Here is a 16,242-nt window from a genome sequence, read left to right on the forward strand (position 1 = left end):
CAAGCATGGATCAGTGCAGATATTATTACACGAATCGGAGTACTGAAAAAGGGAGTAGTCCGTCTTGGGGTGACTGGAAGAGTCACATGAAAGATACACAGCACGGCCACACAGAGTTAATAATACCTTGACAATATTTGTCTCTTCATCTTACGCAAATGCTTTCAAAACTAAAGTTGTGAAGCCTTTTTATCTTACTTTTAACTTTACTTTATGGACATTCAAGCTCACTTCCCTTAGTACTGATGTCCGAATCATTGTTACAACCTGTGACATTTACTCTGTATTTTTCATTACTGAATGCCATAACTAAACTATGGCTATATACAGTTAAGCAATATATAAAAACATATAGTGATATAATGTCTATCGACCTATCAAAGCTCCCCATTTAAAAGCCACTGATCATATGTGCTGCTTACCCAATACCTATTTTATATTTTATAAATCTGGTGAATAAGAAAGTTTTGAGGTAGACAAGAGTTAGCTAAAATAAAGTATAAAGCCATAAAGTATAAAGACATCTTCAGTAATGTGAAAAACAACCACAATACATTTTTCAAAGTTTGTTGAACAAATATTTTAACTTCCTGTGTACAACTTTAATCTACTGTTTAATTCCGGGTCAAAAGGAAGTAACCCAAATATGCACTCTGTTATATAAAAGGCCCAGAGGATGAAATTACATCTCTCTCTAATAAGGTCCTTTGAAATCCTATGCTAAAGTAACTTCGCAGCCAAATTATTTTTCTTCTGTTAATGCTGATTGAGCAGTAAATAATAAGTAGGAGAAAAACAAACATGCAAAATAAAGTGTTTCACACCTTTGCTTGAGCTTTCTTAAATGACACCCCTCTACCAACTTCAATACAGGCTCAAAGGAAGGCAATTATTTCCTCAGCCTCTAAATAAAGCAATAATTCAACTGCAGTTTTCAGGGGGCAGACTTCAATTTCAACATGGTAAGAAGCTGTATAGGGAAATATGCAAATTTTAGTGTTGAGGTTGAAACAAACCAAAAATTCTCATTTTGCAACACAGTGCTGCTGTGATGGCTTTGGCTTGATAAGGTGCTCGAGCTTCTTGGTCTTCACTTTTGCATCTGTACAATAAAGGATTCGACCAGTGTAACCTCTAAAGTTCCCACCACTTGTAGAACAAGCCCTCAGTCTTCCCTATCAAGCATGTTAATATGAAACGGAGATAGTGCGGGCAGGACACTTAATGCAAGAGAAATGCGAGTGTACTTTTGATCTTCCTACAGATCCTCATATAAAAAAATCAGCAGAGACCCCTAAATCCACCTAAGCCATTTTTTAATGAAAAATAACTGACATACAATATTATGTTTGCTTCAGGTATATAACACAGTGATTTGATATTTATCTGCATTATGAAAAAGTCACCACAATAAGTCTAGTTACCACCTGTCACCATACAAGGTTGTCACAGCCCCTTTTTAAATCAGTAGATTGAAAAATAAATACCATCTATGTTATCGTCTTCAGTCTACCCCTTCAAATTATTTCTGCTGTGACAGACTTCTGAATTAAAGAAAGATGTTAGTTAAAAAAAAAAAAAAGGACACAGGCCAAAATTTTTTTCTTCTTATGTATGAAAACTTAACAAAATTTTAAAATTTTCTTGTTGTTGAGGGCAAGGGTCAGGGTGTAAGATTAAAAAATATAGAGCATTTTCCCACCACACAGTTTATATTGCAGGCTCAGGAGCCAGACTGCCCAGTTAAAATCCTGCCCCCCCTCACCTGCGAGCTGGGTGACCCCTCCCCTATAAACTGGTGGATAATAATAGTGCCCACCTCAGCAAGAGAGTTAATTGAGTTAATATACATAAAGCACTTAGAAAGCCCAAGCGAGGACTACGTAAGTATTAGCTGTTGAGCATCTGGAGTTCACAATCCAGTTACAATTCACTGACCTTGTGTGTCCACTGTAGCACTTTGGGCAAAATAACGGAAGCTAAGGAAAGTAAGTAGTCAATGTTTGTCCTTCCTTTTTAACTCTTGTTTGTTGTTTTGCAGACCTTCTACCCTGCTATCCTGGTTCCTGCCAAGAGAGCTGATGTGAACTTTACATACTAACTCTTTTTTTTTTTTTAAGATTTTATTTATTTATTTGACAGAGAGAGAGATCACAAGTAGGCAGAGAGGCAGGTAGAGAGACAGGAGGAAGTAGGCTCCCTGCTGAGCAGAGAGCCCCATGCAGGGACTCGATCCCAGGACCCTGAGATCATGACCTGAGCTGAAGGCAGAGGCTTAACCCGCTGAGCCACCCAGGCGCCCCACATACTAACTCTTGTAGGAATATTTACATTCTACAGAAGTCTGCGCAGAGAAATCAATCCTCAACCCAAGAAGATATGAAACGATAGAATTTCATGTACTTGGAGACAAGTACTTTTTCAGTCTGACTCTTGTCAAATTTGACATGATCACATCTAAATAATAGGCTCTTCTTTTCACTGGAAATACTGATATCCAAAGAAAACACAGCAAACAATTTCTTCCAGAGATGAGAGGCATTTTCATTAACCACAAAAGTGTTTGTTTTCTCTTGTCTCTTTGTAATCAGGTTTCAATGTAAAAAAAAAAATAAACTTCCAATGCTAACACAAGGTCTTTAGTCCTAGTTAATGTGATACACTTTGCTAAAGAAAACTGAAAATAACTCTCAACAATCTGTGTATTGAGATCTAAGAGATCCTCTATCATTTTTTAAAGTAATAGCTATTGCTAATCTTTTTTTATACCACTTAAGTATTTAATCCTACCATGCTTCCATCCATTTCCTGATCTTGTCTGAGCAAATGTACTTCCCTCCTGTTACTAAAAAAAAAAAAATGAATGCCAACAAAGGAGAGCACCCTGAAATATTCAAAACTACAGGCATTCCCTACCATTTTCAGAGTCAGAGTGTGCTATCCCTCCCTCATCCCAATGTTATCTTCTTCATTCTGACCTCTACTTAGCCGCGTTATCACCTCTGCAACAACGGGAGCCCACTGTGCATTTCTCCCCTGTCATCAACCACACACAAGCCTCCTCTTGTTTGAAAGAAGTGCTCCCTTCAATCACTGTTCTGTTTCTCTTTAAACACACAAGCTTCCTCTTACTTCCTCCTCTTCTCTGTACTGAGCCTCCGAGATGTCTCTTCTTACCACAACTCAAGTGAGACTGCTTTCCAAAGTGCCACCAATGACCTTCTAGTCAACTAATGAGGCAGCCTTTTTCTCAGTCCCCATTCTGTTTGACCTCTCGAAATGTCAGATAGTGATGACCAGTTCCTCCTGAAAACTGTCTTGGTTCTTAGCTCTGAAAACAGTTTTATCCTGATCTTCCCTCTGTTACCCTATCTCTTCTCTCCTGATCCATCTTCCTCTTTCCACCTCAGAAACATGGTATTCTCCCGGGTTTATATACATAAACTAGACATCATTTCCTCCTATATACAGAGCCTCAAGAAAGATACTGTTTTGCTCAACATGGTCAGCCCAGACATCTCTTCCATGTGCAACAGAGATTCACCAGCTGCTTGTTTGACACGTTCTCTACAGTTCTAAATTCAAACACATCTTTCTCTTTTCTTAAGTCACTGACACTTACTCTTGCACCTTCGTACTAGTATCCCTTCACCTTGAAACTCCAGGATAATCCTTGCCTTTTCCTTCTCCACATCTACCATTCACAATTCCTCCTACTCACTCTGTTTGAATGGCTACCAAGTTCAGCAAAACTTTCTCTTCAAGTTCTCTTCCTTGATTCTCTCCTTGCTTTCTTTCCACTGTCACATCATTAATTTACATGAGAAGCTGGTCAAGTATGGCCACAGCCTGCCACATGCTGATGTAAATAAAGTTTTATTAGAACACAGACATGGCCATCCATGTATGCATTGTTTATGGCTGCTCTCACACTCCACTAGTAGAAGTAAGTAAGCTGTATGGAGACCTTATGGCCAGAAAACCCCAAATTATTTCTTGTCCTGCCTTTTACAAAAAAGTCTGTTCACCTGTTTTATGCCCTTTTCAGCTCACATGTCAACTGCTTCAAGATCTCCCAAACCATCTTCCATGCCCAGTTTCACACCTTGACTAATCTTCCCACCATCTGATTAATTTTCCTAAAACATCATTTTAAAAATATTACTCTAATGCTCAAAAATTATGTAACTTTCCATTATGTCCAAGATAAAAGTCCCAAAAGACAACACTGTATCTTACACATCTCTATAATTCATGTAGTGACAAACATCATGCTAGACACGAAGCAACATGTAAATATCTAACCTTGACTTCAAAGATTTTTTCAGTCTGGTCTCAGGATTTCTCAGCTGGTTTTCCCACCACCCTCCACCTCCATTCCCACAAAGCTTTGATTCAGAAAATCTAATTCATCCGCATTTTTTGTACAGAACTTACTGTCTTCTATTTTGTACTTCTTAGTCTTCACTCCGACTATCTGCCAGGCCAGGATAGACCTTCTTGTGTCCAATTTTCTCATCTTTCAAGATCCAGTTAAGGTATGATTTAGCCTACCTAAAACTCTTTTCTTGACCTTTCTTAAGCTGCATAGTACTTATTATTCTTCACTGCTAACTTGGCAATATTGTTTTGCTTTCTTACCTAAATCCTATATGAGGCTGTGTTTGCCTTTTCATTCCAGTTCCCTCCACAATTTAGTATAGCATATCACAGTAAATGTTCAGATAAACCTCCTCAAATATTTTGTAGGGAATACATACATAAGCAAATAGCTCACTGAAAGCAGACATAACAAAGACCAGTGATTCTTGCCTCCACCCAGAAGACCTCTGTCCTCATCTATAGCCATTTTTGATTGTCACAAAAGAAAGTGGGGGAGGGAAATGAATGCTACTGACACCTAGTGGATAGATACCAGAAATGCTTCTGTACATTATAGAAGGCACAGGACAGGCCCCCACTACAAAGAACCATCTGGTCCAAACTGTCGATAATGCCGAAACTGAGAAACCCTGAGGAAGGTCAATTCTTTGCTAATTTGTAATGCCTAGAAACCTCATATCTACAAACACAGCAATCAGAAAACAATAAATATTTGTTGACTGATTTCTAAATATTTATGGCTTTGTTATCTGGATCGAAATGCAGAGAAGTGAATAACATCTCAGTACATATTTAGTTGTATCGCTTCCTTGAGAGAGTCCAACCCAATAACCAGTAATGGAGATATAATATGTGATTTTTGGAAAATTTGGAAGAAAGCATATCGAAATAAAACTTACTGATTATGGTAACGTACAGTATGGCATAATTAAGTATAGGTATTATGGTAGTAGGATCAAGCAACCACCTTAAGTAAACTGTTGTCTCCTTAACCTCTAAATGTGTGTGCCCCAGAATTCAGTCCTTTTAATTTATCTCTATCTAGGCTTACTCTCTCGGTGATCTCAACCAATATTCTTTCTTTAAGTAGTGCGGATATACTGAAGCTTTCCAAATTTATATTTTGAGTCCAACCTTCTCTCCTGAGTTCCAAATGGTTACATCTAACTGACTTCCTAACATTTCTACTCATATGTCTAATATCGGGTCAAACTTAATATGTCCCTTTGAACTCAGTTGCTTAATACTCTCCCAGAAATCTGTCCTCCACACAGTCTCTCAGCTATCCAGCATCATTCAATCTTAGGTTTCCATCATCTTGACCTGAAGCCTCCTCTTCATTCTTCATGTTAGAAGAACATATGGACCAAAGAATTACGCAGCAGCCTCCCACTGCTTCCACCTGGAAATGATATGTTCAGCACTTCCCTTTGCATTTCATTTGCCAAAACTAGTCCTATTGTCCTATCTAAATGCAAGGAGGCTAGAAAATGTACTTCCCAATGCACCAGAAAAGAGGAGTATGAAACAGCATTGGTGAAAACACAATAATGTCTCTGCTCCCATGTCTAAAACTGAACTCCCGGATCTCCACCCTTAATGTGTTCCTTATAAGTTAACCTTTCTCAATAAATGCCATGCCATCCTTCCCACTGCTCAAGATGAAAACCTTGAAGCCATCTTTGACTCCTTTCTCTCACGACTGACACCCAACCCATCAGCAAGTTCTCTGGCTCCACCTTTAAAACATATCCTGAATCTAGTCACTTCGCACCCACCCCCCCCCCCCCCCACTGCTACCTTGTCCATTTCACATCTGGGTACTGCAACAGCCCAGTTTCTACTCTTGCCATCCTAACTCATTTTTAATATAGCAGCAAGGTGATTTTTTAAAAACTTAAGTCACATTATGTCGCTCCTAAGCTCAAAACCCTTCAACTGCTTCCCAAGTCGCTGAGGCTAAAGCCAAAGCTCTTAAAATGGCCCCCAAACCCCCACATACTCTGTACTCCTCCACTTCACACTTCCAACCTGATTACTTCTCATCTCCACCTTGTTTTCTCCACCACAGCCACCAATACTGGCCTCTTTCTATCCTTTGAACATATGAGCTGTGCCGCTACGTCAGTTTCATAGTTGCTATCTTCTCTAACTAAGCCCACTTTCCCCAGATACGCATAGGCCTCACTCCTTCACCTTCCCCAAGTCTTTGCACAAATGCCATTTTCTCAGTAAGATCCTGACTCCTCTTCCGAAAACTGCAGCCTTCCCTTCCCACCTGCCTTGGGTAGAATTTCCTATCCTCCTCACTACTTTACCTGGTTTTCCTCCTTACACTTATTATCATCCAACATACTCTACGTATTTACTGTTCATCTCCCCCAACTAGAATATAAACTCCATGGAAATAATAGTATTTGTCCATTTTGTCCACCATGGATTACTAACGTCTAACACCATGCTTCAAATATAGCACTTCTTCACAAATATTCACTGAAGAAATCAGTTGCCACTGTCCAAAACTCATTTTAAGATAACTTTAGAACTCACGGGGCTGGGTGGCTCAGTCAGTTTAGCGTCTGACTCTTGGTTTCAGCTTGGGTTGTGAGATCGAGACCCATACCAGGTTCAGAGCTCAGCATGGAGATTGCTTAAAAAGTCTCTCCCTCTGTCTTCCCCATACTTGCACGCCCACATGCATGCTCTCTGTCTCAAATAAATAAATCTTTTAACAAAAATAAAATAAAATAGGGGCACCTGGGTGACTCAGTGGGTTAGACCTCTGCCTTTGGCTCAGATCATGATCCCAGGGTCCTCGGATCAAGCCCCACATCAGGCTCTCTGCTCGGCAGGGAACCTGTCCGCCCCCCCCCCCACCACCTACTTGTGATCTCCGTCAAATAAATAAAATCTTCTAGAAAATAAAATAACTTTAGAAGTTGACATAACACCTTATAGTCTTATATGAAACAAAAATTGGGGGAGGACAGAAATGGTGTTATATTTATCTTTTAATCCTCAGTTTAACAAAGTTCCTGAAAGAGAACAAGGACACTTTAAATATTTCTTTAACTGAATTTGTTGAATTATCATTCAATTTCCATACATTCTGCTATCTTATGATTGTCCGCTCAAAATATTTAGTAATGAAATTTATACAGTGGGTTTGTAATGATAGGAGAATAACTACTATTTATCACCAAGATCCAGGATATTTAAACATTTGCTCTTTATTTGAATAAGCTGAGATCAAGTTGAGTTTTAATGCGTACTTAAAGACATCAAGTGTATTGAAGGGTCTGAAAACCATTTAAGTTGATCAAAGCAGGTAAGATAATACATTTACCAGTATAGCTTCTGGAAGGGGACTACGTAAGCCCACGTCCGTCAGTGCAACATTCTAGCTGTCACAACCCTGAATAAGATCTCCAAGATCAGCTTCAGCCTGCCCTGTGGGGCAGTTTAATGGGATGAGTCACATAAAGCACTATCAAGGAATGCAAGCTCTTTTCATCAGCCAACATTTTCCATTTGCTGTATACCTTACAGCAAAAGTTACATTAATTTTCCCATTTCTCAGAATTATTAAAGCATGAAAGAAATAGATTACATTTATATTATAAACAGTTTTCATTTTAATTGTTAAGACAGAATTATTGGACAATCAAAAGACCATATGTAAGTTGCAAATTCAGATAAGAGACTTTTGGTACCTGAAGGTATTATGGTTCTTATTTGCATCTATACTCTCCAAGCCAAGTGCTCAGAGCTGCTGACAACTATCCGCCCAGATCAGCAGGTGTGAGGCTCTCTGCCACTCCCCCTCCTGACCAAGTCCATGGCAGGTTGCACTAAGATCATAATGTTTCTCTTCCACTGAGCCAGGAGGAAGCTTTAGGATCCTTCTCAACAGGGACAGCTGCTACCAACTGATCACAGGTAACAGAAGAAAAGCCTAACATTTACTCTCCAGATTACAGCAAATGGTATACAATCACAATCCAAATTCTGTACAATGTGGGGCTCTCCCTGTCTACAAGTGTATTCTAAAATTTGTAGAGAGGTTTTAATAAAATTTAGTCATAATTTTAGAAGGTCATAAAAGATGATTCATGGAATCTTTTTATGAATCCTTAACAACACATGCAAAAACAAAGAGATTCAGAGTTAGAAAATTGTGCAAAATGAAAGAGTAAGCCTTAGTGACTAATAAAAATTAAAAATTAAATTTACTGTACCTACTTTTTAGGTACTCTATTATATAATTGCAAAGTAAAGATATCACTGGCAATTGGGAGTTATAACAGTTTTGAAAGTAATTTACCTTTAGCCAAAATTCCAATGAACTCTGAAACATACTGTCCAACTGGGTGGTGCAAAAAATACCTGTTGTGAACATGATTCTTCTGACTAGTTTAAAGGTTGAGTTCTTCCTAACAGATTTGCAGCCGCAAAAATAATCTAATTTTGGTTAGATCAGAATAAAATATATTACATGATGATGCTCAAATTGATTTAGAGTATCTAAGAAAAAAAGCAATAAAATAATGGGATTCCAGGATTTGGATAATGCCACGTTATCAAAAATGAAAAATCAATTTAAATTGAAGATAATAAAAATAATTATTTTATAGCAGGTGTTGAAGCATTGACAAATTGGTGATTCTGAAGCTGTACATCTAAAGGGTAATTTGGCTGGCATATCCATTCCATAAGACAGTTAGAAACTGTCCAAAACACTCAGTAAAGAGCACAGGTTTTTAAAGATGGGCTAGTGGCTATAATCAAAAATGATCCATAGACTCTCTAAGAACAAAAAGCTGGGGAATAAGGTAAAGTCATTTAGGATTCTAAGGGAAACAAACCAAGACAGAAAAGAGATTAATTTCTTAAACTAACTCTAGAATTTTAATTTGCATTATTAAGTTCATAAGTTTGATGCAAAAAATAAATACTTTTAGTATCTAAAAATATACATAAACTTCTAAAAACACTGCTGTAACATATATATAAAATGGATCTAATGGATGTGAATTTAGACCTCTCTAACGGAAATACGTCATCAATAACGAGTTAAGTGCTTCAAGTTAAGAGTAACAATGTTGATATATGTAGGAACAGTCAGGCCACCCTACAGTAAAAACTTTATTCTCCCTCAGTCTACTTGGTAATCATTAACGCTTTACAAGCAATATTTTTTTCCCCAAACTTCTAGCTTGATGATAAATTTAGGCAATACCCCCTCTCACTTTGATATGAATGAATAAGATGAGGAAAAAAGTCTATGGCCCATCATTCAAATAGGACCTCAATATATCTCAATGTGTAAAGACAGCATAGAAGCTATAAAAATAATATATATTGCTCAGTCATTATTTGAATATAGGGAATATAACATATTTCACAGTATCAAAGGAACTTCTGATTATTAGTATAGTTACTGCTATGCATAATCTAGATTCAGATTTATTTCTATTAATGACAGTTAAAAATCCGTCAGCTATAACTGGATATAAAACTGTTTCTAAATAATTAGAAAGTTCTAATATAGAATTTCAGACAAATATGAAAACTAAACCTTACTTTAATTGGTGGCCTCCTAAAATTCCCTAGATGTTCTCAGCCAGACTGCAAAGTTAAGATCCAGATATAATATATAATGCAAAAAAAAAAAAAAGAATTAAGAACCACACTTTGTTTTGATTACATGCTGTTAAGTGTGTATTATATGTTATGTGTAATTTTTTTTTAAATGTAAGTGAAACATGAAATCATGAGTCAGTAATCCATTTTGAGAATAACATTTTGGCTTTCTAAAATTCATCAGGCTATTCAATAACATACCTTAGTATGTAACAGTATATAAAAGCTTTTGAAGAAAACATTCATTAAATGACAGCAAGAATTGTGCTAAGAAGCAAGGATACAAGATGAGCAAGACTCGCTATGACTCTTAAGTAGTTTATAATCCAGCAGAGAGGTAAATAAACAGATAAGATTTCAGTTCTGTGGGGTAAGCCCCGGGATGGAGGTAAATGCCATTGGCAGCACATGGTAGAGGCTCCTGACAGCCTGGGGAAGAAAGAGGCTGTCTCTGAGGGAAGGAAACCCACAGGGAGTCTTCCAGATCAACTAGTTACCTGCGTGGAGCAGAGGCCCATCTGGGAAGAGGCTACAGCACTAGCAAAGACAAAGAAACCTCAGAGGACCTGTAAGATTCCGGGAACCAAAAGAAGCCAGAAAGAATACCAGAGAGATAGAGGTAAGCTTCACTGAATGCTTGGGACTTTCTCTTATGGGCAAGAAAGGGCCTGTGAAGGATGTTAAATAGAACAGCAACATGATCGGGTATGTACTTCAGAAAGACCAGTCTAGAAGCAACTGAAAGCCGAAAAAGACAGTCAGGAGATAAAATAGAGATCCAAATGAGAGCTGTAGCAGAGTGAACTTCTAATTATTTGAGAGTTATTAAAAATTAAGATGAGACAAGAGTTTGAAATGGAGATGAGGAGAGTAGGATGAGTCCCTGCTTTCTGACTTAACCCACCGCATGGCTGAGGATGCCATCCTCGGAGATGAGAAGAACCAGAACAAAAAAGAGGGGTAGAAAAGTTGGGAGAGGAGAGCTTGTGAGCTCAGTTGTCATATGCTGAGTTTTTAAACCTATGCACCTCCAGGCAGGGCTGTCGCCAGAAGGTAATTGGATATGCAAGAATGAATGCATACTCTTGAAAGACCCTCTGAATATGTCAGGTAATTGTAATAACAGCTAACATTTACCACATTTCTACTTTAAGCGGGGCATATGTTAAGCCTTTCATATAACTTCTTTTTATTATCCTCCCCACGCTACACATGAAGAAGAGTTTAAGTAATTCCCTTATGGTTACAGAGTATTGAAGTGTCAGGGATTTCTGATTTCAAGCTCAAGTCTTTACCCACTATACTATGCTGTGTCTGCAAAATCCATTATACACTTTAGGACCAGATAAACATGGGTTCAGATCTAATCTCTGCTACTTAACAGCCGAGTGACCCTAACACTCTCCAAGCCATAGTTTCTCCACCTGTAAAGCGGTGACCATAACAATTACATCACAAGACGATTCCATGGAAAGAAAATATGGAAATGCTAGACTCAGTCTATATGTGCAATAACTGGTACCCACTGTTATGTCTATGCCTAAAGAAGAAGTTCTTCTGTGATCTGAGCAAATTTCCTTTCATCTTATAATGAATTTTCTTTTCATTCTACTCTATTTTTCTGTATCTTAATAAAGACTATGTATCGTTTTTCAAAATGTTTGAAACATACTCTATAAAATTTAATGTTATTTAAAGATTTCACTCAAATAGAAATCATTTCAATCTAAAGGGGTTGATTCAATTTTTTGACATTTCTTGTAATGATGAATGTCAAAATAAGAAAACCCCAAAAGCATAAGTCGTGCTGATGTTCGGGAAAGAGCTTTGGACTTGGAGTCAGAAGACCTGTGTGAAGTCCCAACTCAGCAGTTTACTAGCCATGGCATCATGGGCATGTCATTAACAGTCCCAAGGGTCCCTCTGCACATGTCTGTTCTTCCAAGTCTGAGGATGCTGAGGGAGAAAGGCTTTACAATCTTTATAAAACCAAAACCCTTAAGTCATCAACACTTGACACAAACTTCAAGTTTCCTGTGTTTTAACCCAAAAGTGCCCACTCTTTGATGGCCTATCAAACCACTCCACAGAGCAGGAGCTCCCCATTTGACTCTGACCAGATGATACCCCTCGGGTGGAGAGTTCCATGTAAAGTGTGGGGGGGAGGTGGGAAGTGGGCGGGGGGGGGGGTGGGAGTGGAGAGCATTCTTTCTTTATCTCAAAATCACCATACTCACCACAAATACAGTAGCAAAGTTTGAGCCAAGAAGCCAGAAAACCACACCAGATTTCTGATTTTCAAACCTGGCTGTACACTAGCAACACCAAGAACTTAAAAAAAAAAATTTTGTTTTTAAATGTTGAGCTCCATAGTCCTAAAATAACGCCAGAGGAAACTATGATTTACAAATGCTGGGTTTCACTTTGTAAAAGGTCGTATGAAGCATCTTGCATAATAACCTCATTCTAATGTTAAACATAAAAACTTATTCCCTTTCACCTACACTACATTGAAAATAAACATTCCTTCTTGAGGATACACACACAGTTAGGTCTGCCATCCCCGTCTGCCGGGACTGCACCTGCATTAGCTCTGAAAGTTTCATGTCCCGGTCTATCCCAGGGTCTCAGGAAAATAGGGACAGTTGGTCAATCTCTCTCTCTCTCTCTCTCTCTCTCTCTGTCACACACACACACACACACACACACACACACGTGCACAAACCTTTAAGTAACCCTCAGTGTGTCAGAACTAAGTACAGATCAACAGTGGCCCTCTCCTGAAGCAGCACCACTAAAATGACATTATTCACTCAGGTATGTACATGGTCTCGTTTACAGACCTCTGACACCACTGGGATCCATAAATCCATAAACGAGCAATGGCGTGGGTGACATCGTGCTATCATCCATTATGTTGGAGTCCACACTTCGATAACCAGCATTTAAAAAAATAACTACTTGGAAGCCCCTGCCTTCTAACTGCTATTTGTCTAGTCAGGAAATTTTTGAAGAATAATATCTTAATTTGACAGACCTTTTTAAAACTTTTATGGTTTTGTATTTTTTTCATTGCATTGTGATGCCATGTAAAATTAAATAATTTTACTTTATTTAAGATAATATACCGTGAAATTACACAATGGTTGCGTCTGCTTGTAAATTAAAGACTTGGTTATCACCTTTTCTTTTTTTTTTTTAAGATTTTATTTATTTATTTGACAGATGAGATCACAGGTAGGCAGAGAGGCAGCCAGAGAGAGAGGAAGGGAAGCAGGCTCCCCACTGAGCAGAGAGCCAGATGCCAGTCTCGATCCCAGGACCCTGGGATCCTGACCTGAGCCGAAAGCAGAGGCTTTAACCCACTGTGCCACCCAGGTGCCCCTCACCTTTTCTTTTAAATGAGATATTTTTAGAAACAAATTAACTTGAAAGTGGCACATAATTCACCAGAACATAGATCTATCTGTATTTCAAAACCAAGCTCGTCATAGAAGTATTTTCTAGAACCACATGATGATACACAAATGCACTCTCTTCTGCTGCTTCATAGAAACATGAGACTCTAAAATCAAGTCGTGATCATACAAGATATTAAAGAACAAGACCAATCTGCATAATACACACTTGGTGGGTTCCCATGTCTCCTCACTTGTGACATGGCTAGTGGTCTGTGGGAGGAACAGCTTGAGCCACAGTTGGCAGTAGCATAGGCGTGTGAGGGAAGACTTCCCCCGACTTCTGTTCCACACACTAACGCATCAGTGCCACGGAGACACAAATAGTGAGGTAGAAGCAAAGGCCACGTAAACTCTTTCCCTTTGAGAAAGCAGAATCTCAGAGTGACTGCCACCAATCTTGTGCATTCTTCACTCTGCAAAGAACTAAGGCAGTCCGAGAAAGCACAGGAGGACTGTGGCTGCCATCCTCAAAACGAACAAGAGGTACGCTGGTAACACACCTTCTCCTGTTATGCCTCTGACATTCAACACTATATGCACTATCTAAGCATTTCTGGAATAAAATGAAATAAATACGGTGTGCAAAATTGTATAGATTGTTGAAAACACTTGGCATGATTTAAATGCCCTAGTCTTTCTGCCACTAGCTTTCCAAACAGACAGACAATCGACAGAGACCTCAAAATGTGACATCATTAAGCAGGAATGGAATATTATTTCCAAAGGTTTGTTTTATAGCCTTGGAAGAGATTCAAAATTCAACTTACATATATATATATTTTACAAAACTCTTTGATTTTTATAATATTATGCTTTTAGTATGATTTTGAGTGGTTTTGCCACAACTTTTTTCAGCAAACCAGAGACTGAGTGAGACTTACTGATTGCTCATTTAAGTCCTGGGAGTCTTCCATGTGGTTTTCTCACTTCTCCAGCCACCTCCAAATAGAAGCAGCTTCCTTCAATTAAAAAGTGGATTATCTAAAACAAAAAGATAGAAACAAAGAGGAATAATGAAAAGATTATCTTTTTTCATTTATTTGCAAATTACCAAAGCACACTATGATTTATGCGATAATGGATAATCCACAGGAGCATTATTTTCAAAGAACAATACTCATTAATATTATCCGTATCTTACAGACTTAATGACCTTGAAAATCACTCCATGGTAAAATGGGAATATGTGAACAGCTACTCAGGACAATTTTGGAGACACAGTCTCTAATAAACACTTAGAATACTGTTTCGCTGAAAGAGATCGGTCATTAAGCTACGGGCAGATTAAAAATTAAGAGTCTGTATCAATTGTTCACTTTCTGAAGTGTATGAATTAAGAAAATACAGTATGTATCTTAATATGACAGCTTGCTATAAAGGAAAATTTGTCTAAATTACCAAATGATCATTATCCAGTTTTGAAGAATAAAGCATCATAAAATACATGCTCAATTTTAAATATAGATTAAAAATAACACTGTTACAATAAAGAAGGCATTATAGACATACATGGGAAGGACAATTATTAATTAACCTTAGTGAGACAATCAGTTAATTATTCAAAAAAGTTCATCTTTACTCCATACCATATATTTAAAAGCTTCCAGGCAAACTGAAGTGTAAAATAGTTCTAAGAAAAATAGGCATAATTTCTTTCAGTACCCAGATGGAGAATGATTTTATAACAGAAATAATAAAATACAAAACAAAAAAGCCAAACAGCCTCTTGAATCCCCTCACACCTATGACAAAAAAAAAAATCATAAACATTAAAAGTGAAAATATAAAAAGAAATATCTGTACAAATATCAAACACAATAAGACTGACTAAGACTGCTAAGACTAACACCTGCCCACCTCAGGAGTCCTTCCTCCATCCTCCCAGAGGGCACTGTGGTGGATCATCTCCTTTAGTGGCATTTTCTCCTCACTACCTGGATAACAGACTGGCTAATATCTTTAACATATGAAGAACTCTTAAATGCAAACAGAAACGCTCACACACCCCTACAGGAAAATGGTCCATCATCACAAAACAATGCTCAAACTCATAAATAAATATAATGCCATTTAAAATAGTGATGATGCATTTGTGGCCCTTCAAATCCTAATTTTAAAAATAAGAAGAATAGAAATTTTTAAAATGTAAAAAATGGTGTTTCTCATGGACATCATTAGATATAAACTGCTACACTCAAGGACTATTTAGTGACATCAAACTTCTCTGAAGATATAACTTAAGTGAAAGATAGATATTCCAATAAGTGTTCTGCAGAAACAACTCAGTTTATTTCCCCAGTTTACTGAAATGCAATATACACAGGTGTTTTGCTCCATTTTACAAACATCCATTCATACACTCCCTACTACAACCAGGCAGACATGGCTTTAATTTCTTCCCTTTTCCATGTTGCACTATTTTCTACAACAAATCTAGAACTTTCCTTATTAGAATACAAGACATTTTAAAAATTACAAAGCAAATTTAAAATGTATCTTGTAAATTGTTTTATGCCTAGAAGACCCAGAGATACAGATTAAAGATTTTTTTTTAATCTTGAGTTAAAAATCATAAATTAGGAATGTAACTTGTATGTATGTAAATTGACAGTGTCCATGAGACACTGATTAAGTAACTCCTAAACCAGGAAAGTGTCCCTTTCAAGAGCAACAGTTTTACAGCCTATGTGATATGAAGGAGGAAGGGTAAGTATGAAGCACACTGAGAGGTGTGGCAGCATGCATTTGGACTCAG

General features: G+C 37.7%; 1 protein-coding gene across 1 annotated transcript in view; it reads right to left on the reverse strand.

Annotated features, from left to right (window-relative positions):
* EYA4 (EYA transcriptional coactivator and phosphatase 4) overlaps window positions 1-16,242 on the reverse strand; it is a 275,490-nt gene that overhangs the window by 231,360 nt on the left and 27,888 nt on the right. The window contains exon 2 of the mRNA XM_046006790.1: window positions 14,369-14,468. Coding sequence (XP_045862746.1) covers window positions 14,369-14,401 — 33 coding nt within the window. The 5' untranslated portion in view covers window positions 14,402-14,468. The remainder of the gene's footprint in view (window positions 1-14,368; window positions 14,469-16,242) is intronic.

Source organism: Meles meles, chromosome 5, assembly GCF_922984935.1.
Source record: "Meles meles chromosome 5, mMelMel3.1 paternal haplotype, whole genome shotgun sequence".
Taxonomy (NCBI): Eukaryota; Metazoa; Chordata; class Mammalia; order Carnivora; family Mustelidae; genus Meles; species Meles meles.